General features: G+C 30.6%; 2 protein-coding genes across 3 annotated transcripts; both read right to left on the bottom strand.

Moving 5' to 3' along the window:
- Positions 1-1446: 1446 nt before the first annotated feature.
- Positions 1447-4399, bottom strand: LOC115702428 (uncharacterized). The gene is made up of 3 exons (XM_030629891.2): positions 4098-4399; positions 2431-2810; positions 1447-2303 (listed from the first exon to the last, which is right to left on the bottom strand). The coding sequence occupies exons 2-3, from the start codon at positions 2800-2802 to the stop codon at positions 1740-1742; spliced, it is 936 nt and encodes a 311-aa protein (XP_030485751.1). The 5' UTR covers positions 2803-2810; positions 4098-4399; the 3' UTR covers positions 1447-1739.
- Positions 4400-16789: 12390 nt separating this feature from the next.
- On the bottom strand, positions 16790-21587 carry LOC133031693 (inositol-tetrakisphosphate 1-kinase 4-like). 2 transcript variants are annotated; one of them, XM_061105230.1, is made up of 10 exons: positions 20991-21587; positions 19927-20008; positions 19762-19794; positions 18822-18942; positions 18594-18686; positions 18262-18381; positions 17999-18175; positions 17698-17753; positions 17513-17597; positions 16790-17355 (listed from the first exon to the last, which is right to left on the bottom strand). In XM_061105230.1, exons 1-10 carry the CDS (start codon positions 21173-21175, stop codon positions 17264-17266), a joined length of 1044 nt encoding a protein of 347 aa, XP_060961213.1. In that variant the 5' UTR covers positions 21176-21587; the 3' UTR covers positions 16790-17263. The 2 variants fall into 2 exon arrangements, with proteins under 2 accessions (XP_060961213.1, XP_060961214.1); XM_061105231.1 differs by lacking the exon at positions 20991-21587 and adding an exon at positions 19468-19532.
- Between the last annotated feature and the right edge of the window lie 1793 nt (positions 21588-23380).

The raw sequence follows: 23380 nt of genomic DNA, 5'->3' as shown, positions 1-23380 counted from the left end.
TGAAGAAGCACAAGGCATATTGAAGGAGGTCCATGAAGGATTTTGTGAGGACCATGCCGGAGTGGATAGCTTAGCTGAAAAGATAATAAGGCAAGGATACTACTAGCCTACTATTAGTCAAGACTCTCGCCAGTACGTAAAGAGGTGCGACAAGTGCGAATGCTTCTCAACAATACCACGAGCCCCTTCAATGGAACTCACTTCTATGACCTCCCCGTGGCCCTTTGATGTGTGGGGGATAGATTTGATTGGATCTCTACCACAAGGAAAGGATGGAGTTAAATATGCAGTAGTCATAGTAGACTACTTCACAAAATGGGTTGAGGCGGAACTTTTGGCCACCATAACTTCAAAAAAGGTGCTCGACTTCGTCGTGAAAAACATTCTAAGTCGCTATGGAGTTCCACAAAAAATAGTATCAGATAATGGAAAACAATTTGGTAGTGATTTATTTACGGAATTTTGTAAGAAGAATGGTATAGTCAAGAATTTGCTTCAGTAGCTCACCCACAAGCAAATGGACAAGTTGAGGCAGTAAACAAAACATTGAAGACTCATTAAAGAAGCGCCTAGAGGCTGCCAAAGGAAGATGGCCGGAGGAGCTCCCACAAGTACTCTGGTCCTATAGGACCTCACACCGAACAACTACAGGAAATACTCCCTTCTCACTCACCTATGGGGGAGAAGCGATGCTCCTAGTTGAGACCCAAGTCCCCTCACACCGAAATCAGTACTATGAACAACACCGTAACCGCCTACTCCTGGAGGAAGCACTAGACTTACTCGATGAAAGAAGAGAAGAGTCACAATTACGTAATGCCGCTCACCAGCAACGGGTAAAGAAGTATTATGACTCTCGTGTTTGGAATAGAGAGTTTATAATAGGCAACTTGGTGTTAAGAAGGGTGTTCTTATCGACGCGTGACCCGACAGCTGGGGTCCTTGGGCCCAATTGGGAAGGACCTTATCAGATCGAAACCGTCTTAAGGCCTGGAGTGTACAAGCTCGCTCGCCTTAACGGGGAGCAAGTGCCGCGAGCATGGAACAGTGAGCACTTGAGGCGATACTACCAGTAGGTGGAAGTCCTCCTCATTCATGGGTCCTTACCTTACTTTGATGTTTAGCCAAGTTTCCTCTTAGTTAATTACTTAGTTATTTATTTTTTCATGTCCAAGATCTTTATTAGATTGTCATATTCTTAGAAATTCTTAGAATTGTTATTTTTAAAGCTTGAATAAAAATATTTATTTATTCAAAAGATAGTTACATTGCCAAACCCAAAAACAAGTCACCAAGGATAATAATCAAACCTTAGTAACTTGGGGGGCATAAGGGTATGAATTTGACTATACTCGTTCCTAATCCTACAATTTCCATAAACAAAAATAATTTTAGAAAAGTGGTGAATTTCTTAAAATCACAAACACTTAGACTAAAAACTATAATGGATAGAGAGTGGATTTAATCATATACATGATAAGCACTTAATCTAGAAAAGAGTATTAACTCCAAAAAAAAAAAACTAGTAAGTCAAACATGTTCATCAAGAGAGCTTAAAGAGCAAACTCATTTAATTAGCTATTTAACTAAGGATAACTTAGAAAAAATAGAGTGTGTCAAGTACTTGGATGAAAAGTAACCAAGGAAAGAAAAACACAAATTACCCATGCAAGTTGTCTAAAGATAATAAAACTAAGGAGCACATGCGCTCGGGATAAATAGCACAAAGGCTAAAACTCTTAAGGAAGAGTATCTTCAGGCAGGTCCATAGAAGTAGCAGCACTAGGAATATTAGTAGTGGGAGGAAGCGTGGCTTCTCGAAGGAGTCTTGCCTTGCACTTCATAAGCTCCTTATCTTTAGTCTGGGGAAGCATGTGCGAAAGGTTAAGATTTTGGTTATTTTTCCACAACTGATAAAATTGGTCGTCGAAGGCACGCTTGTATTTCTGATGGTCTTTCGCTGCCCTCTCCTCATGCTTCTGAATAATGTCCTTCAAAGCCTTAACCGTTGAGTCATGTTCTTTAGCGTCCTTCTCTAGCTCCGTATTCTTCTTTGCAAGAGCGAAGTTCTGATCAATGTAATAAACCACTTGGCCCTTTCTTTCCTTCAGCTGTGTTTGCGCATCGTTGAGTTCTGTCAACCTCTTACCAAGAATGTCCTTAAGTTCATCCTTGTCACACTCATACTTTGCATCCGAAAGAGCAGAGAGCTTCTTCTGCTCCTTAAGGGTTGCTTCTGCGGCAACCAGTTTCTCTTGTAAATTTGAAGAATTAAGATTGGAGACCATGAATTGAGTTACACCCTAAAAAAATATAAGAGAATGAAAGGGTGTTAGCACAATAAAAGGATATGAGATCATATAAATATGAGCGTGCACGTGAGAAGATAGGCTATTATCAATATATTTTGATGAATAGTCCATCACTTACCCGAAGGATATCTTGGACTCCCCTAGTGACAGTATCACCTTCGTAGTTGGACATGTCACGCACCACCTCAACAGTTGCAGTTTGTCGAACAAGGAGGTCAATGTTGTCATGCACAGACTCTAGCATCTGAATTGTAGCATCGTCGGGACGAAGTCTGGGAACCACGATGGAAGGTCTCCTCATGCGGCCACCAATATTTGGGACAGAAGGAGAGGCTTGAGCATTCTCCTCGCCTTCTACCGCTGCAGGACAAGGCTTCCTCAATTGGGAGCAGGCTCGAGGGACTAGAGGAAGGTTTTGAGCGCTTTCCTCTCCTCCAGACTCACTCACATCCTCAGTCTCACCATAACTTGCAATCAGTTGGTGGAACATATCTGAATCTGTAAGAAAAGAAAAAAAAATTAATATCGCAACACACACAACATCATAATGTTATCATATGGTATGTCCAAAAAAAAAAAATACTAAGTTAAAATCACTTGATAAAGTATTTAGGCTAGTTAATTAAAATAAATTAGATAAAAACTAATTCAATTACAAAAATTAGATGTAAACTAAATTTGATGTAAATCAAATTGAAAAAATCTAATTGTGTTAAATTGGATTGGAATAAACTTAATTTAAATTAACTAAGCTGAATGAATTTAATTTAAAAAAAAAGGTATTTTATTCTATTTTTTGGCTTGTTTTTGGTATATTAGAATTTTATTGAGGCATCAACCTTCTCTATATGCTCTTGGTATATACATAAAGAAGAAAAAAAAAACAATATGTGTGGCTCCATGAGCTCCAACAAAGGAGCCAAATGGCTCCATAAGCTCCCACAAAGGGATCAAATGGCTCCATAGGCTCTTACAATGGAGCTGAAAAAAAAAAAAAGTGGAGCTTATTGGAATGGCTCTATGAGCTTCAACAAAGGAAAGTGGAGCTGAAAAAAAAGTGGAGCTAATTGGAATGGCTCCATGAGCTCCAACAAAGGAAAGTGGAGCTGAAAAAAAGAGAGTGGAGCCGATTGAAATGGCTCCATGAGCTCCAACAAGAGAAAGTGGAGCCGATTGGAATGGTTCCATGAGCTCCAACAAAGGAGCCGCATGGCATAATGGAGCCAATTGGCACAAGAGGAGACCCAATTGGCATAATTGTCTATTTAAATATATATATATAGATATATATATATATGTATGTATATATACATATGCAAAATGAGGCGTGGAGATGGTATATACATATATACACTCATCAATTCCTACATACTCCAATCTATTCTACTTTTTTAGTCTTTACCCTCTAAAGCCTAAATAGCCACAAACACATTTTTTCCTCCATTTTAAATTTCTTTTGGATCAAAACTAGGAATTTCAAATGTTCATCACTATCATCATCATGTTCTTCATTTTTTCCCAAAAAGTTTACCCAAATCACACCAAATACATAAATCTCACTCATTTCTAAAATAAAGAGTGGATTAAGATAACCCATAGCCTACATTGCTAAGTTTCATTCATAGATTCCAAAAATTACAAGCCAAATTTCACAACATTAAAAAAAAAAAAAAAAGCAAATATGTAAAAAGAGGGTTTTATGAAAAAGTCTAAAGAACACTATATTTTCTATGAATTTTAACATGGAAAATAGAATTAAATAGTGAGTGGATGAGAGAAAGTTACTCAATAGTGATGCCCAAGCTTGAATCCCTTCCAATAATCTTTAGTTTCCACTTTGAGCATTCCTTTGAAATGGTTCTTGGAGCTATTTGAGAGGATTTTTAGAAGAGCTATTATTTTTTATGTAGAGTGAAGAGTAGAATGGGTGGCTTGTAAAGAAAGGAGAGGACCTATTTAAAGGCTATAAGGGTTAATTAATTTTTTTTTTATTCTTATTATTTCACTTCTTTTGTTTGTGTCCAAAGATGCTTAAAAATATTGGTGGTCTTCTACATGTCTACACTCAGCAGTACTGATATATGCGGGTATGGAGTCCAAGAAGACGGGGATTATTTTTTCTACAAGTCCATCATAACATTATAAAGTTATGATAAACTTGGGGGAGAAAATGTTATCTCTCAAAAAAATCCAAAATAATTGTGCATGAATTTTTATTCTAGATATGGAGGTCCAACAAGGTGGAGCTTATTGGCCAAAGAGGAGCTCATGGGTCAAGGAGGAGCTCAATAGCCAAAGAGGAGCTCATGGGCCAAGGAGGAGCTCAATAGCCAAAGAGGAGCTCATGGGCCAAGGAGGAGCTCATGGGCCTTGGAGGAGCTTATTGGCCAAGGAGGAGCTCAATAGGCATTTTGGACGCACTAAGCTCCCAACTCCGTCAGGTGCTAAGGTGCAAAGAGCTCCTCAGCTGTCAAATTATCTTAAGGACCTGATGGGCATGAACCGACCCAATTAGCTCCCCTCAGGTACCCATGACCATCTGGGTTCGCTAAATACGAGGGACACGTGTTGTTAGAGCTGCTCCAAAAATATAGTCAAAAAATGATAAGTGAAGAGATATTTATTTTTTAAATAATTATTTTATTATTATTTTGTATCTTGAACCTAATACAACTATAGTTACGGGAGGGCATACCTACATTTAAGGGATTTTAAATCCTAGATGAATATCTATATAAGGGGGTGAAATCACTTGTAAAGGGACCCTGAAATTGATACTCACGAGATCATACTCTTGAGCTCCCTCTCTCAAATTCTAAAAACTCACTTGAGGAATGAACTCTTGTAGAACATAACTTTGGAGAACTCTCCTCAAGCATTGAGATCAATAACACTCCAAGTGGACTAGCCTATTACCGTTAAAAGGGGGTGAACCACTATAAAATTCTTGTGTTTGTTTTTGGTGAATTTCCTTTTGCAAACCGGTTTACTTTGATTAACTATTGCTTGTGTTCATCTTGCTCATTTTACGATCTTCTGACGAAAAACCGCGTCAACACTCACCATCAACATTAACATGTAAATGAGTTAAATTTGGAGTTATGAATTGAAACTCATTAGTGAGAATGTTAACTAGTATTTCTCCTTTAGTCTCTCTACTGAAGTTGTAACCAAAAATAAAATTTTATAGTCATTTGAAAGTGATCTTTACTTACCTGTGGTTGCCATAATTTTCAAATTTTACAGACAGTACAAATTTTTTTCACTCAATAGCTTCTTAAACTTACTTAAAAGCTAAATTTTTTCCTATTGTTGCATGCATTAGATTTTCCTATAAAATAAATGGTAGACACGTTGTGTATTTAATAATTGATAAAAAAATTAATAGAGGAAATATATGAATACAAATAATAATCACCTTCTTATCAATAAAAATCATATCAGACTTATCAATTCTCCATTCTTTCTCATATTCTACAAACTCTAATATTTATGAATCATATCAGACTTATCAATTCTCCATTCTTTCTCATATTCTACAAGCTCTAATATTTATGTTCCAACTAAGAACACTCCATCATGAGAGAAGAAAAGATAAGGTAAGTAATAAATTGAATTATAAAATTATGAGAAATAAATTAAAATATATAGATATAGAGAGTTTAGTAAGTGATAGGAAAAAATGATCATTTTTTAAATATCTAAAAGCCAAAAAACTAAAAATAAATTTGGAGTTATTATTTTTTAAAAAACATTTAATTTTTAAATATATTTTTTTAAAAAAAAAAATCAAAACCAAAAAAAAAAAACGTTATAGCCAAAAATTTTAGAGTTTTTTTTCTAAAAAAAAATCGGAGTTGTTATTTTTTTTAAAAAAATATTATTTTTAAATTTCTTAATTTAAAAAAAATCAATTAGTTATATAATTTTACAAATTTAAACTTAAATACCTAATTAATTGATTTTAAAATAGTAAAAAGTGAACTATTATTTCTTCCATCATTAAATTCTATAATATACACTCACAACATTCATTTTCTTTCTTTGGTTTTATTATAATATTAATATTTTTTATTAAAAAATATATATAACTAACAAACTACTAAAAATTTAAATTTTTTTATTAATAAATATTGCTGACTGAAAATTAAAAAATAAATTAAATATCTACATAATAAAATAATATTATTAAAAGATTTTGTTTAAAATAACTAACCATCTATTTGGTTTGTTTTACTAATTATATATTTTTATATAATAATTCTTTAATATATATTCTTTTAAAAAAAATATAATATAAATTAAACTAATTAGCATTCATGTAAGATCTATTAAAAAATATTCATGTTTATATTAGGTTTATATAGAAAATTAAATTAAGAGTAAGTTGAGAAATTAGATTAGGTTCACGTACATTTGTTTTATATTAGCTCATTTTTTAAAATCAATTATGATCTATTCTTTCATGATTTTTCTTTGGGTGTGGTTTTCTAAAATCTAGATTTTTCTAAAAAAAAAAAAAAAATTATTGTAAACAATTTGGTTAATGTTATAAAATAATATAAAATAATATAAAGTAGAAGAGAAGAAAGAAGAAGAAGATGAAGAGAGAAAGAGGAAGTGAATGAGAATTTCTGAGTTGTTTATTCTAATGGGGTGAACCCCTATTTATACAAATACAAGAGTGAGATATTAAGAAACTAAGAAAAAGGGAAACTAAGGAAAAGAGGAATGTTGATTACAATTCATGGTAATAAATAAAAGATTTGGACATCCACATAATTATTAATATTTATAACACTCCCCCTTGGATGTCCATAATAACTGCCTTATTAAAAATCTTGCTGAAAACTTGATCAAAGGAAAAAGAGTATAGTGTAAACTAACTCCCCCTCATTTAGGCATTTGTGGAGATCTTCTAATCGACGAATTTCGATCTTATCTGCCGTCTTCTCAAATGTTGATGTTGGTAATAACTTTGTGAATAAGTTTACAAGATTGACACTTAATTAAATATGTTGAACACCAATATGCATTTTCTTGAAGCGTATAAAGAAGAATTTCGTGAAATGTGTTCTAACTCTATCTCCTTCAATGTACCTCCTTTTAGTTGAACGATGCAAGCAGTATTATCCATAGAGAATTGCTTGGGTTGATACTTCTTTATTGAGTGCAATTCATATGTTTCCCAAATATGCTATGTCAATGATCTCACTCACACACATTCTCTACTTGCTTCATAAAATGCAAGTATGTTAACATGATTTATAGTTGCCTCGTTAAAAACCTTGCCAGAAAAACCCAGTGGGACAAAATCTGAGCTAGGGAAAAGAGTACAATATATATTTCATATTCATAATTATTTGCAAGTTGCCTCGTTAAAAACCTTTTCAGGAAAACCCATTGGGACAAAACCTGAACTAAGGAAAAAAGAGTGCAACATGAATATGTCTCCCCCTCATGCACATATGATCCATAATTCTTTTGGTGATAATATATCTCATAAGATTATTGTTATCACTTTTAAAATATCACCATATATAATCTTTGATCATATATTTTCTATAACACTTCCAGGTATGGACATCTAAATTATAGATGAGGGGTTCGTGGAACATTAGTCTTTATCCAACTAATTGTATCATTCATGTGTGTACACAACTTTGTTCATACGAAAATTTAAAATTTCAAGTAGATATGAACATAACACATTAATGGTACTATAAATTTTCATTTGTGACAATCATGGTACTCCGAGACCATATATTTATTCCATCTTGTTTTATGATCTTAATTTCCATATCAAATGATCATATATTTATAATTCTTGATACATATGAAGTACTTTAGGACTTCAATACTAATGAACAAACTTTATACATTAATATTTCTCGAAATACAAAAGAAATAAAAGTTTGTTCTTCAATTAATCAAAAACTCTTCAAGAGTCTATCACAACGTATAATTTACGTATTTATATTGCATAGACAACCATAGGTATTTTTCAAATAATAATTTACTTACATGTCTTTATTTCATACAAAGATCTTTGTCATATAGTGCGCGCGACTTAGAATTTATATCACTTAAGACATGTATTAAATTCTTCTAGAATTTTTAGATAAGGCTTATTTCAAATTCTCACTATATTAGGAGCTCCAAATAAATAACCTTTTGTTGCAACATTTATGTGACGCTTATAAATTCTCATAAAATATATTCCAGGCTATAATCAAATCATGATTATATTTTCTCAATATTTAAGCCTTACTTCAATCAATCTCATGTCTACGCAAACTTTGTACAACAATTCATCATGTACAAATACATATATGCAAATTTCTCATTAGAAATATTTATTTGCACACCCTACAGGTCTTACTTCACTTTATGTGAGTAAATTTGCCTGGATTGCGTCATAATATTTTGGCCAAAAACAAAATGTATGCCGATAATTCTCGACAAATCTAATACCATGATCCTTGCTATCTCATGTTAGTTTATTGCATATGCACACATTCAATATTTATTGTCGACAAAAATTTCAATAAATGATAATTTCCTCCCATATTGACATAACTTATAGAGATCTCTTTAAATTACATATTTTCAAATATGTTTATCATTTATAGATACCTATATAAAATCACTTCAGGGATTCAATTATGATCAAATGTGTTATATCTAACTTCTCTTGGGAGTCTTTTCGAGTACCGTTTTCATCAGGGTTATCATTTTAATACTTTATAACAATAAGGTATCTCCATGAGTACCTCTAGATTTAACAACTTCAGGGCAAATCAAATGAACATTTATTAATAATTTCTACATTGTTTATTTACGCTTCAGGCGTTTTCAACTCATTCTATCTCAACTTTGAATAATATTGATTTGCAGTTGGTATATATCATTTTGAACTATATTGTTCTTATATACTTTGTGCAAGGATCATTTTTCAAAAATTATCATCGATCCCAACTGCTTCTCTCCCCCTGATCGAGAGAATTTTTAAAAATTGTGATATCTGATAATATTAATACACCTGTAGGGATTTCAATATATCACAATGAATCAATATCTATTTAAACTCATATATATTATATGACATTGAACTTCAGGTTCAATAACTTCAGTTTCAAGTTCAATACTTATGAACTTAATTCATTTTTAAGAATGAGTCATACGTGTATAATTAGAAACACATAAATTTACACATTTTGTAAATGCATGATCATATAATCTTATCACATCGATAAGAAACTATGCAATAAAAATCTAACAATGGCTCAAGATTGTTAAAGAAATATAATTTAAATATTTTCTATGTGCAAATATATGCACATTCTTCTTTTGAGCCTTATAAATTAACAATGAGAAGAATCTTTTGGTTCTTCAACAAAATTTAGTCAAATCCTTTGACAATTTATTGCATATGATTTATCATGTCAAAATAATTCAATTAATGAACTTCAGGTTCACTATAATTTGTATTTCAATGAAACTTTCAAAGGTAATGTAAATTTATTACAACATAATCATTATAAGTTTCATTTTTATATACACGAATAATATAATTATATTATTCTCCAAAACATATACACTCTTCAGGAGTCACTATTATGTTTATCAAACTTTATATTTCTTCAGGAATCACTATCATTAATTCAATGATGTGTATAATTTAAAAGATACATGACAACTTCATCATGTTATTGTAATGGTTAAATAGATATAACCATAATATATCATTTATTTTTCCTGGTATCTTTTTAACAAGTCGTCTAATTTATTTAGACTATTCATCAGTCTAATTATCATGACTTGATATATTATATATTTAAATGTACAACCAGTACATATAATAAGTTATTTCTTATCACTTTCATAACTAGATAAAAGTTATATATCTAGGTACATACAAAAATATTTTACTACTCAAAGTAGCAATTGTATGTAAGACTTCTTCAGGAAGCTTTTCAAATAATCATTTTGTGATTCTTTATCACTTTGATTATATTGGATCACTAACAAATATTAGTAAATTATATATCCACTTTTGGGAATATGCAAACTGAATTATATAGTAACTATATATATACATATCTTGTACCACCAATAGTTTGAAACTATTGATTTCAAGAAATAATAAAATATGTATATATTAATTTGCTTCTGGCATTACCAATATATGTGAAATCTATATTCTTTGAAATAGAATTTCATGTCTATTCATTCTCTTTAGGTAATGATATTTAAATATTCTAAATGTACAATAAATTTGTACAATTCACATTCTATTAAATAATCAAGTATACTTTTATCTTGATTATAACTGTGTCCGTACTACAGGTACGCGACCACTATAATTCAATTCCACACATGATATATAGATTTCATGCACTTTGATTGTGTGTGGTATCACATCTTTTGGTTGTTTCCACTTTTTTCTGGAAATATTTGAGTAGTAAATAATGTCATTGATTATTTAAAATCATTACATTCACTTCGGGGAATGACGTTGAACAAGTAGAACATTATTATAAATTTCTTAAAAATTTATTACTTGTTCATCCATAAAAATATAAGAAATTATTCAACAATTTCTTTTACGATATTTTAAAGAATATATGAATGTAATTTTCGCATAGTCTCCAAGATGTATGCAAAATTTAATCTTTAATATATGTCAGATTCAATAATTTTCAACATTGCAAGTAATAACAATGTATAATAACATGACTAATACGAGGAATCTTTAAAAGTAATTGACTTCAATTCGTATCATTCTCTGCAGTGAATGATGAACAATAAATACATGCCTCATGTATTTAAATAACATTAGTCATGCTCATTGTTATTCTTATACTTTGATGTTTCAATGCAATTTTCTTAACATTCTTTTGGATATTCAAAACCCACTATAAAATTGCATCAATAATAATCATTTTTAATGATTCATTAGTTGTATTCACATAAATACAATCATTTTTTTTCTTCGATAAATATAAAACATTTACTTCAGGAAATGTTTGTCAAGATCTATATCGATATTAGATTATTTTTCATTGTCCTCAAAGAATACAAGAACATATATATAAATATGTATTCATCTCTTTCATTATATATCCATCAACTATATAATGAATATTACGTTTGCATAATCTTCAGGATATATGCAAGATTTTATTGAGGACGCATATTCATCAGGATATATGCAATATTTTATCGATGATGCATAATCTTTAGGATATATGCAATATTTTATCGATGATGCATAATCTTTAGGATATATGCAATATTTTATCGATAATGCATAATCTTTAGGATATATGCAATATTTTATCGATAATACATAATCTTTTGGATATATGTATAATTTATATAGATTTTCTCTATCATATCATAGGCACACATACATTGTAAATATTATGAATGATAAGAACATAATATATATATATATGAAAGTAATAATAAATATATAAAAATATATACATACATATATAATATATAGATAAAAAGAAAAAGGAAACCAAATGATTCTTGAAATTATTTCAGTCAGATGAGTATATATATAAATATATATTTAGTGTATTGTGACTTTGAAACAATTCAAGAACTTTAACAAAATACTTACATTGGGTCTTAGGCAGAGACTCATGCTTGAAGCTTGGGCAGAGACTCGTGCTGATAACGTGTTATAAAATAATATAAAATAATATAAAGTAGAAGAGAAGAAAGAAGAAGAAGATGAAGAGAGAAAGAGAAAGTGAATGAGAATTTCTGAGTTGTTTATTCTAATGGGGTGAACCCCTATTTATACAAATACAAGAGTGAGATATTAAGAAACTAAGAAAAAGGGAAACTAAGGAAAAGAGGAATGTTGATTACAATTCATGGTAATAAATAAAAGATTTGGACATCCACATAATTATTAATATTTATAACAGTTAACTTATTTTTGTTGATTTTGTTAGATGAGTGATTTCTACATATAATGGATTATGCCTAATTTAGCTATTAATAAAAATTTATGTTTATCTTTAAAAAAATACTAAAAAAAACTTTAATTGAAAAAACCCTACAAAAGTAAGTATTCAAACTTTAAAGAAAATTAAGAGTATGTAATTAATGTATATATTATTTCATTAATATTTATTTTATTGAGAAGTTAATAGGAGTATGAATGAGAGTAAGAGTAAAAATAAGTGTTGAGAATAGATGAACAATAATAATAATAATAATAATAATAATAATAATAATAATAATAATAATAAACAACTATTGTTATGATTATGAGATTTATAGTGTATATATATATTCTAAAATGTGTAACTGAACTTAACTCAGAGAGTATATATAATATAATTATGATGGATACATTAATATCAAAATAGTCTAATAAGATAAGTGCATTAATATTTAAATGGATAGAGAATAATAATGCATGAATCCTACAAAAACTCAAATCAAGGTTTGGACAAAAGAGAAGAGCATTACCTAAGTTTATAATTGATTATCTGAATAAAAAAATAAAATTAGTCCCAATCAAATTTCAATATTTAAGGTTCCAAAACATGTTAAAGGTACTCACCATTTAAGAATATATACACAAAAAGAAAAAGTTTATAAAAGTTATATCCTCCATTTATAAAGACATATATACTTGCAACAATAACTAATTACAGTAAATATTTATGGGTCATTCTACAATGCACTCCCTTAAAAGAAATGTACCGGTGCACCCTTAACTTGTTTCAGCATCCAGAAAATTTTTTTAGTCTAATTTTTTTTCATATTCATGTACGTTATATCTATTTAAGATATCTTACAAAATTTTGAAAAATTCGGAATAATTTACAATATAGAAAACAATGTTCAAACAGTCTATTTTACATGCGTATAAAATAAAATAGTCATGTGTGTAACACACTGTTTGAACATAATTTTCGGCATGTTAAACTTTTCCAAATTTCTTAAAATTTTGCAGGATGTCTTAAATAACTATAACGTACATAACCATGAGAAAAAATTTGACTAAAAAATTATTTCGGATGCTAAAACAGATAGAGGTGCATCAATATATCCATTTTAAGAATGTGCATTGTAGAATTTTCCAATACTTATTTAGTATCCTGTATTTTGTAAAAATACATATTTAGTACTTTCTTTCTGTTTTAGATAATAATTAATTAATACCATGTATTTACAAAAATTACATACTTTGGTACTCTGACTATGTTTAAATTTATAAAATTCCTAAATTACCTTAATTTTAATATTTTAAGTTTATGATATTATTTTATTCTTAGATAAAAAAATAAGGAAAATTCTACAATACACCCCTTTAAAATGGATATATTGATGCATCCCTATTTGTTTGAGCATCCGAAATAATTTTTTAGTCAAATTTTTTCTCATGGTCATGTACGTTATAGTTATTTAAGACATCCTGCAAAATTTTAAGAAATTTAGAAAAGTTTAACATGCCGAAAATTATGTTCAAACAGTGTATTGCACGCGTGACTATTTTATTTTATACGCGTGTAAAATAGACTGTTTGAACATTGTTTTCTATATTGTAAATTATTCCGAATTTTTCAAAATTTTGTAGGATATCTTAAATAGCTATAACGTACATGAATATGAAAAAAAATTAGAGTAAAAAATTTTTCTGGATGCCGAAACAAGTTAAGGGTGCACCAGTACACCTCTTTTAAGGAGGTGCATTGTAGAATCACCCAAAAAATAATAAGATAAAATTATGTAATACAATTTTTTTTTGTAAGAATTAAGTACTACAAACAATTAAAAAATCCGAATTTAAAGTTATCTTCAACCTCTCATCCTCTTAACTCTATCACCTCACTGACCTTCCTGGTGTTGATGGCCAGCCCACTGCCACTACTCCGATCGACCTCCTCCAACATTGACCTAGCCACTCTTCTGACGTCCCCGCTTGCAACAGAAGGCTGTAGCATATTTTTGATGATCAACCACGCCATATCGCCGGCAACGATAAGCGAGTTGAATCTTTGTGAACTGCGACTATGTATAAGTTAAAAATGAAATAATTCCCTTTTAACTTATTGAAATCAACATTGAGTCTCTATAGACTTGATAGATTAAAGAAGTGCCCTTTTCTTGAGTACTACCAATTTTTAACTTATTTTATAGCTTATGCTGGGAAGATAAATATATTCATTGAAACCAATGAATAAGTGTAGAGTCTATAGACTTGATAGACTGAAGAAGGAAAAAAAGAAAAAAGAAACACCTTATAAGTTTAAAATTTCTTATGTACATAATATTTTGGACAAACAATAGGTCTTGCTATACAATGGTGGATAGATTTTGACATAGCATATTGAAGGTCAACGTTGCAGGAGGTTGAAGTGGGCTGAATCGACGGGGAAGGTCACGAAGGGATTGGATTGGAGTATTAAATCAATATTAATGTTGGATAGAGGAAAAGATGAGAGATTTTCTTTTTTTTTTTCAATTTGTTTTACTTTATTAATTACTAATTTTATTTTACTATTATTGTTTAATAGATTAAATTATTCAATAATAACACAATATAATAAGTAGGGATGTTCATTGGATCACATCTAATATTTTTAGGTCTATCCAGATCCGATCCAATCATATATTGGATGCTAGAATTTACCATCCGATTCGATCCAATCAATTTCAGTCATCCAATCGATCCAACATCCATTGGATGTTGGATTAGATCGGTTCTATCCATTGGATGTATTTCATATATATTTATTAGTTTAATTTGGGTTTATCCAATATTTTAGACCTAGTATTTTTTGGATCGAATCGGATCCATCTAATATTTTATGTCCAGTATGTATTTGATTAGATTGGATCCATCCCATCCAAGAAAAAAAGAGTAAAATTTTTATGTTAATTTTCATATATACATATAGATTTGACGTATAACAATATAAAATACTAAATGAAAATACAAATTAGTTCGATTGGATGTTGGATGTATTGAATTTGTAGACACTCCATCCACCATCCGATCCGATCCAATTGGATATTTAAAAATAACATCCAATCTGATCTGATCACAATTGAATATCCAATATTTGGCGGTCGGTTCTCGTTGGATTTGATCGATTTATGCACACCTCTATTTCTTGATATGGTATCAAAGCCATATCCCTAATGGGTTTTTGATCCACGCCTATCCAAATGATTAGTCAACTGCACGAGATCGAGTGCAACAGATGGTACATTATCCCACATGGATTAAATGTAAAAAATTGAATCATATATAAAAACTTGGACTACTCTACTCATCAGTTTTGAATTGGAACCCCATTTTTCTAGACAAAATTAAAATACTTTGATTGTAATTTTTTTTGACTAATTGTTTGCTAAAAAGCTTGTTACATAAGGTTATGTTTAGAAGTTAAATTTGAATGAAGAAATAAAAATAATAAGGAAAGTATAGAAAAAAAAATGGAAAATAAAAAATTATAAATTTTTATATTTAGTATGAAAAAAAAATGTATAAAAAAACACTCAATTCAACAAAATGTTCTTTGTGAAAGGTGAAAATTTAATTTAACTTTTTATTCACACATTTTTCTTTTTCTACATTTTCTTTACTATTTTTCTTTCTCACTAAAATCCAACTTCCAAACATATCATTTTTTAAAACATGTGAACAAAATTTCTTGGATAGAATTTTTTAAAAAAATTGTAAGATTTGCTTTAGTGTCATCCACATGTTTGTTTGTTTGTTTTTTTTTTTCCTAATCACACAACATTTATTAAATTACCAAAACTCTCAGTCCATGTTGAAAACAATTTGAATACCCAAAACGATAGTGTTTTATAAAAATGAAAACATAAACATCTAATACACATCAAGAATGACCTATCTCCATCATATTCTAAATTTCCTTACATCCATAAATGTAAAAGAAGAAAAGGATCTCCAATACAAAATATTAAAAAAGAAGCTACTTTTGGATGTTATATATTAGAAATAAGATTAATTAAGATTTTTACCCCTTAAATTTTAACGTATGTACCGAATCGTATTCCTCGAACTTTTCGACCGTTAAAAACCTCTCGAACTATTGAGATTGTTAAATTTAAGAATTTTTATCTAATTTTATTTAATTTTACTATTTCAGTGATTGTTTATGTACTAAATCATGGTCCACCGACTTTGATATCTACCAAATAATTCTCCTTGAATTTTGACATATACTAAATCATGCCTCTTAAATTTTCATTCATATTAGAATTTTTTACTAAAATTAGACAAAAACCCTTAAATTCAACAATCTCAATAGTTCAGGGAGTATTTCTAACGACCTTAAATATTAAGTGGACATAATTTAGTACATGTTAAAGTTCAGGAGATAAAAATAATAATGTTGATATAAAACACACTAATCAATAATCATTATCAAGTGGATGTTATATAGCTAAGAAATTTATTAATATTAATGTAAAAGATATTAATTGATTAATTATCAGGTGGATGTTAATCCATAAATCTATCCACCTAAGCATCAATTACCCAGTAATCGGTTTATAAGGTTACTTATTATTTTGTCAATATAAAAACTTAATCAGAAAACAAATACAATTTCCAAACATGCATGCCTTCCCTCTCTGTTGATAAATTATTTAAATTTCAGTTAGCCAAGTCACTATCAAATCGTTTACGAGAAGAAAGAAACATCCAAACATTTGCCTAGAAACAGCACAAAGTATCCCAAATACCAAAAAAAAAAAATGTTGACTTTAGATTGATGGGTAACTTTTTGTACATGGGGGAGTTGAATGGCTTGAGGGGCATATCATACCAGTAAGTAATTACACAAGCTAGAACAAGATGTTATTGTTCTTCTTCTTCAACTCCACAGGGGCCCATGCCTGCTGCAACTGCAAGAAACTTTATTTACAGCAGACCTATATTAAGTAGAAGGTCTCTTCTTGTACTTGTTCTGAACTAAGCTTAGCAGAAAATCTGTAAATATGTGCTCATAATCTGGCATTTTCCCATAACCTGCATTTTTATTATTTAAAAAAAAACAAATGGTTTGTTTAAGCACCTTGCATTCACTCATTCAAAAGAGTCAAAAGTTAGATGCCGAAATGGTTACTTTATAAAACAATTATTTTCGAAAACACAGCAGAATCTAAAGAAGAGTCTGTATACTTGCCTGGAAAATAGTTGATGTCTATTACATAAAAGACATCTCTGGTCCCATGCTGTCGGATCATATCTATATTGAACAACCGGAGACCCTGACAAAATTATATGATATACGATTAAAACATAGGAAGATACAAAATTCATTTGTTGCTAAAGTTATTTTACATAAACTAGTGAGTGATTAGTATTTACCAGTCGTCGACGAAGCTCTTTAGCAAGCCTCTCGAGTAGAGGTCGAGGAGGAAGTTCTGCAATAATACATTTCACATTAATTCAAGGGAAGAACTTTGCAATTTCATCATTAGATTCTCTGAAGACTGCTAATTATCTTAGTGTGCAAACCTTATCACACTACTACACAATATTAATCAGAACGGAAAAAGATCTGGTTACTTAACATGGATTCCTCAATAGTCAATAATGTTATATCACATCTCTGGTGAGTTATTTAGAGCATTATAACCAAAAAAAATAAATAAATATGTATACTCACCAGCAATACTAGGCTCCAAATCTGCCTCGTCTGCGGTAGCTGCTGCACATGAAACTCTAGGGAATCGAAACAGGCCAGTAACATCGGCCAGTTCATGTTTAGTAACATCGGGTAAAGAGAAACGTCTAACCACCTTTATAGCATCACCAACAATATATATTTTAAAGACTACACCCCCTACAATAAGGAACACTGTTATATAAGTATCGATATAAACATTAAATGGAAGTAAATATGTTTCCCCATCAGTAACAGCATTATACCATGATTCACAAACTCCTGAAGGACCAAGGGAGGTTCAAGTTCTGAGAGACAGAATTGATCGTATGCTAGGAATAATTCGTGAGATTTGGCACTGCCATCCACAAGTAGGGGCTTTGCAACTTTATGGAAACCACGAAAACATGTCAAAATCAACAGACAGTTAATGGATTTGCACAGAGATCAAAATCCAGAAAACTAGGTTATTAGTGTCGGGCATAGAGAACATTACAGCATTAGGCGACACAAACCCAATTGTTTCAACTTTCAAGAATAAAGGAAAATACTCAAGATAAAGAGCTGAAAAATCTACACAAAAACATAACAGCCATACCCAAAGGTAAATTCAGCCCAGCTTTAGTAACTTCATAAGGTATTGACAACGGATCTTCAGTGATAACCAATTGCTTGGGGATGCCCACCTTGCCTGCATAATAGTTAAATTAGAAGCATAATCAAAGGATACGTCACCAATTCAAAACATGTACTTTCATCAACTATCTTCAGTTACAGGTAAGAAAATATTTAAGCAGGATCTTTAAAATTCATAAATAGAACATACCATGGTAGTCAGACAACTCTAGATCTACCACATCCTGAAGCATGGACTGACGATTATGTAGATGCTGTATGGCCTTTGGAGAATCAAGAACAGTTACTTCTGGATGCTTTTGCCTGTAATCCTTCAATGATGGAAAGAAAAGTCACAAAAAGATGTCAACAACAAACAAAATTATACCGCAATTAGTATTTATTTTATGAAAACAAGTAAACCATAGAGGGAAAAAAAAAGATAGTTAAACCTATCATACTAATCTGCAATATACATGTCCATACTAATGGGGATGCTTCTTAAATAATACAGCAACCCTAATATTTTAATTGAAGACTTGCACACATTTAAAATCCATCATCTCAAAGAATGCAAGGAACAAACGTGTGTATGAAGCACCAAAATTTTACTCATGGTTTATAGAAATCATACCAAAGAAACCTATAGTGGCAACAAACACAGATATATCAATGAAGCGAAAATCACAGATATCAAACACATATATCAACCCTCCATAATTAACCTCAACTAGCCAAATAAACCCTGTAAATTCAAACAAGACAAATCCTACAAGGAATGCATGACATCTCTTTGCAACCAAGCTCGCCAACACCTAGAGAAGTTATCTATATTGCTTGCAGAAGTAAATCCTCACTTGTTCAATACTTGGGACTGAATTCTACTATCTGGTCAAGATTCATGATGATGAGAGCAAAAACTCTGCAAATTATGTCAGACAAAAATAAGTTTTAAGGGTCAGGAGATTGGCTTTACAACCAATTACGAATTACCGGCAGTTCACACTTAGTCCACACCATTACTATAACGGCATATTATCCTTTTATACTATCATAAATTGTATAGCAAGAAAATGCAGCACACACATTTGTAACCAACTACAGTTTAAATAAGAGATGCACAAATATCATAGGACAAAGAATCGACTAACCTCAATTACATCGCTCCATTCTTTTCCTAACAACTAGAAGAAAAACAAAAAGTGTCAAAGGTTTAATCAAATAAAAATTATACAGTCAAAGAACAAAAATCTTTATAGACAAAAAGAGACTCAAAAAGTGATCATGGCCAATCTAAAAGAGTAATCAAACCATACCTTATGCAGAAGAACATCAAAGGGACCTTGATCCGATAGTGGCTTGTTTAGATCAATAGCAACAAAGAATATCCCCTTACTTCTGCATTGATAGAAAACAATCTCTACAGTCACATATCTAAATTAGTGGCATACAAGATGGGATTCTTTTCACAAACTTCTACTAGTTTGTACATCGTATAAAATTAGAAGACATTCAATGCAAATGGAATGGTCCTGCTGATATTTGAAAACTATTATCAATACTACAACATAAATATGAATTCCAGTCATATATTTGACAATACAAATTCATTTCTGAATTTTCTGTTATCTTATCAGCAGCTGATCTGCTAAAAAAAGTGTAGGAAATAATAATAATATAATAGTTACTTAAGTAAGAGGGCACATGGGCACTGAAAACACAAACAATCATCCCAAAATTACTAGATGGTAATCCAGTAAAATAAAATAGATAAGAAAGTTACGCAATAATCCCAAGTATAAGCTTGTCAATCGTGTTCTTAGTAAGATAACAGGGGTCAAAGTTAGGACTAGTTCCAAAAAATTAAAAAAAAAAAACGCATCACCAAAAGAATTGACTTTTGGTTCCAAATAGTAGGCAAGTAGGTTAATCAATATGGTATATATTATAGAATATTCCTATTTAGAAAATTTTGAAGGTAAAGAAGATTCTATACACCCACAAAGCTAACCAAATATGCCTCATGATCTATGTTTAGAAAGTAATCGGTTAATAGGTGAAACATGTTTAACCACAATAGACAAAGATGCCCATATCCCCAAAACCCACCATCACCACTTCAAAGAAGCCGCTTTTTTGGCCACAAAGAAAAACACAACACAAAACAAATGAAACTACAAAACAAGACCAAAAGCTCTCACCAACCATATATGGAAACTTGGTAAAAAAAAAAAATAGAAAAACCAAAAAAAAAAAAAAAAACAGATATATTTATATATATATATATATATATATATAAGGCAAAATACAAACATGTAATACAGAACACAAGGATAGCCAGAAAAGGGTTTAAAAAATTAGATACAAATTTATTACATACCGAGCTAAAGCCAAGAGCTTAGGCTGTAAGAAGCTTTTCTTCTTTTTGGACGTTAAGGCATAGCCAACGATGAGCTTCTGTGGTTGATGATGAAACCCAACTCCTCGGAGGGAATTTACTTCCCTACCCTTCTGTTCTTCTTCATCTCCTTCTTTCTCAGCTGGGTTTTCTCCGTTGAACCTCATACCCAATCCCACACAAGCCAAAAATCCCTAGTTCTCGGATCAGTTATTTTATAAGGAAAGGGGAAAAAAGAACCTTCTTCTTGAAAATGTGTAAAAATGCAGGAACAAATGTTGTAAAGCAGAGAGAAATCAGAACAAAAAATAAAAAGTAAAATTAAAATAACGTCTTGTTCAAGCCAAATCCTTTCTCACTTTCACTCTTTCTCTAAAAAAAAATCTGAGGAAGAGAAAAATGGAGTGAGGCCTTGAAAGGGGTTCACTCCTTTTTTATAGAGAAAGCTGACTTTCTCTCTCTATATTGTATGCACGGGTGTATATATGTGTGGAGAGAGAGAGAAAGAGAGTATACGTGTATTTCACAGAAGAAGAGAGAGAAATTGGTAGATTTTGTTGCAAATATTCAATCTTTTTTTGTGCATAACACACATACAGATAATGTAATATATATAGACAAATTTGTATTGTAGAGATTTTATAAGTAACAGCCTATAAACTATTTCTTGCAAAAAGAAAAAAAAACCTATAAACTATTTTCATTTTCATCAAAATAAAAAGTATAAACTATACAAATAAAACTAATAAATAATAATAATTGGAAAGTTCCATTATCTTTGTTATGTCATTATATAATATTGATATGTTTTACTATATTACCCTTTTTCTATTTTTTTTTTTTTTTGTGGACTTTTGTCTTTCATGCATATAGTAATTTGCATGTATTATATATTTATATGTGATATATATTGTATATAAAAAACATATAATAGTATCTTCACTCGTAATCATGTGGTCGCTTCTCTCATTCCTGCATGTCGATGATTTTTGAGTTGCTCTATAAGTCATGTCACCCATTTGTATTGTCTTGAGCACTCGTATTATCCTCTAAAATACAAATATTTTAAATATTTGAATAACTAAACTAAAAACAGAATGTTTTAAATTTATTTTTTATTTAAATTTTTTCAAATTTATTATTCATATTATAGTTATAAAATATTATTTATTACTTTAAACATATTTTATAAATTATTTTTGGTTTAATATTTTTTTTATATCCCTACAAAATATATATTTTATATGTAGATATATATAAATATTAATATTATGTATTTATTTAATATGAAAAAAAAATAATATATTAAAATTTGAGATAAGTATAATTTTCGAAATGTATTTTAAAAAAGTTTTTTTTTTTTTTTTGAAAGGAGTATTTTAAAGAAGTTAATGTGTGGAATGTAACTGTTTGAGGTAAAATAAGAAAAATGAGGTTTTGATTAAGGTGCACATTTGATCCAATTCAATACTTTTTTCCTCATACGATCCAATCCTATTGACTGAGGTTTTTGGCAACCAATTAAATAATGTATAAGAAAAGTTGTAAGAAGTTTAGTGCATGAGATTTTTACGTGGTTGAGGCACTAACGAGTCTTAGTCCACGAGTCTTTGTTATTAATGAGAGTATTTATTGCAGAAAATGTTAAATTTCTCTCCTATTTTCTCTCTTTGATTCTTTTTTTACCCAGAATTCTCGACCCCTGTCTCAGCATGTTTGTGGGGGTATTTATAGTGTTTTTCTGAGGTGATCCCTAGGAATGAATCACTTGTCTTTCTGTGTAGGCTTAATAGGAGCACATATTCCCAACAGATATAAAATAGGAAATAGATGACCTATACCATAGGTATCTTAGGGGTTAGGTGGATATAATCTTTTATCCCCTCTTGATTGATGTGATTCCTCATATAGCAGTCGTCACTAGTCTTATTAATCATAGCGCGATAGCTGAAAAAGGGGGGTTACACCATCTGTCATGTCGTTTATGGTGATTTCAATACGTCTTCCCCCATACGGCATTAAATGCGAGGTGATTACTCAATAGATTCCAATACCTCCCGGAACTGCCTTAGTATGTCCCTGGCCTCCGGGAGCATAAAGATCCTTCTTATGTCTCCTCCAGGAGACACCTTCCCAGAGACACTCCTCTTTTGCCTAAGACTTAGTTGATTTCTCTAAGAGCTGGTCCTCTCAACTCCACGTGTCATTCTTATCCAGGTCCACGTATTTTGGGCAAAATCAAGGGCAACAAATCCAATTAGTAATTGAATTTGGAAAATTATCATCTGCTCCAATCCAATCTAATCCAATTACTAATTGAATTGGATCGATTTTTTAATTAGATATCCAATTACACACCTAAATTTTAATAT

The sequence above is a fragment of the Cannabis sativa genome, chromosome X (genome assembly GCF_029168945.1).
Source record: "Cannabis sativa cultivar Pink pepper isolate KNU-18-1 chromosome X, ASM2916894v1, whole genome shotgun sequence".
Taxonomy (NCBI): Eukaryota; Viridiplantae; Streptophyta; class Magnoliopsida; order Rosales; family Cannabaceae; genus Cannabis; species Cannabis sativa.
Note: the sequence above shows the minus strand (reverse complement) of the source record. Positions and strands in the feature narration are given on the sequence as shown.

Bases quoted from the DNA above. Each gene is read 5' to 3' on its own strand.
- LOC115702428 (XM_030629891.2), bottom strand. From the start codon at position 2,802: ATGTTCCACCAACTGATTGCAAGTTATGGTGAGACTGAGGATGTGAGT. The intron at 2,304-2,430 runs GTAAGTGATGGA...ATATTTTTTTAG, and splicing joins GAGTCCAAGATATCCTTCGG to GGTGTAACTCAATTCATGGT.
- LOC133031693 (XM_061105230.1), bottom strand. From the start codon at position 21,175: ATGAGGTTCAACGGAGAAAACCCAGCTGAGAAAGAAGGAGATGAAGAA. The intron at 18,943-19,761 runs GTTAGTCGATTC...CCATCATTGAAG, and splicing joins AATGGAGCGATGTAATTGAG to GATTACAGGCAAAAGCATCC. The intron at 18,382-18,593 runs GTATGGCTGTTA...GTTTCCATAAAG, and splicing joins TGGGCTGAATTTACCTTTGG to TTGCAAAGCCCCTACTTGTG.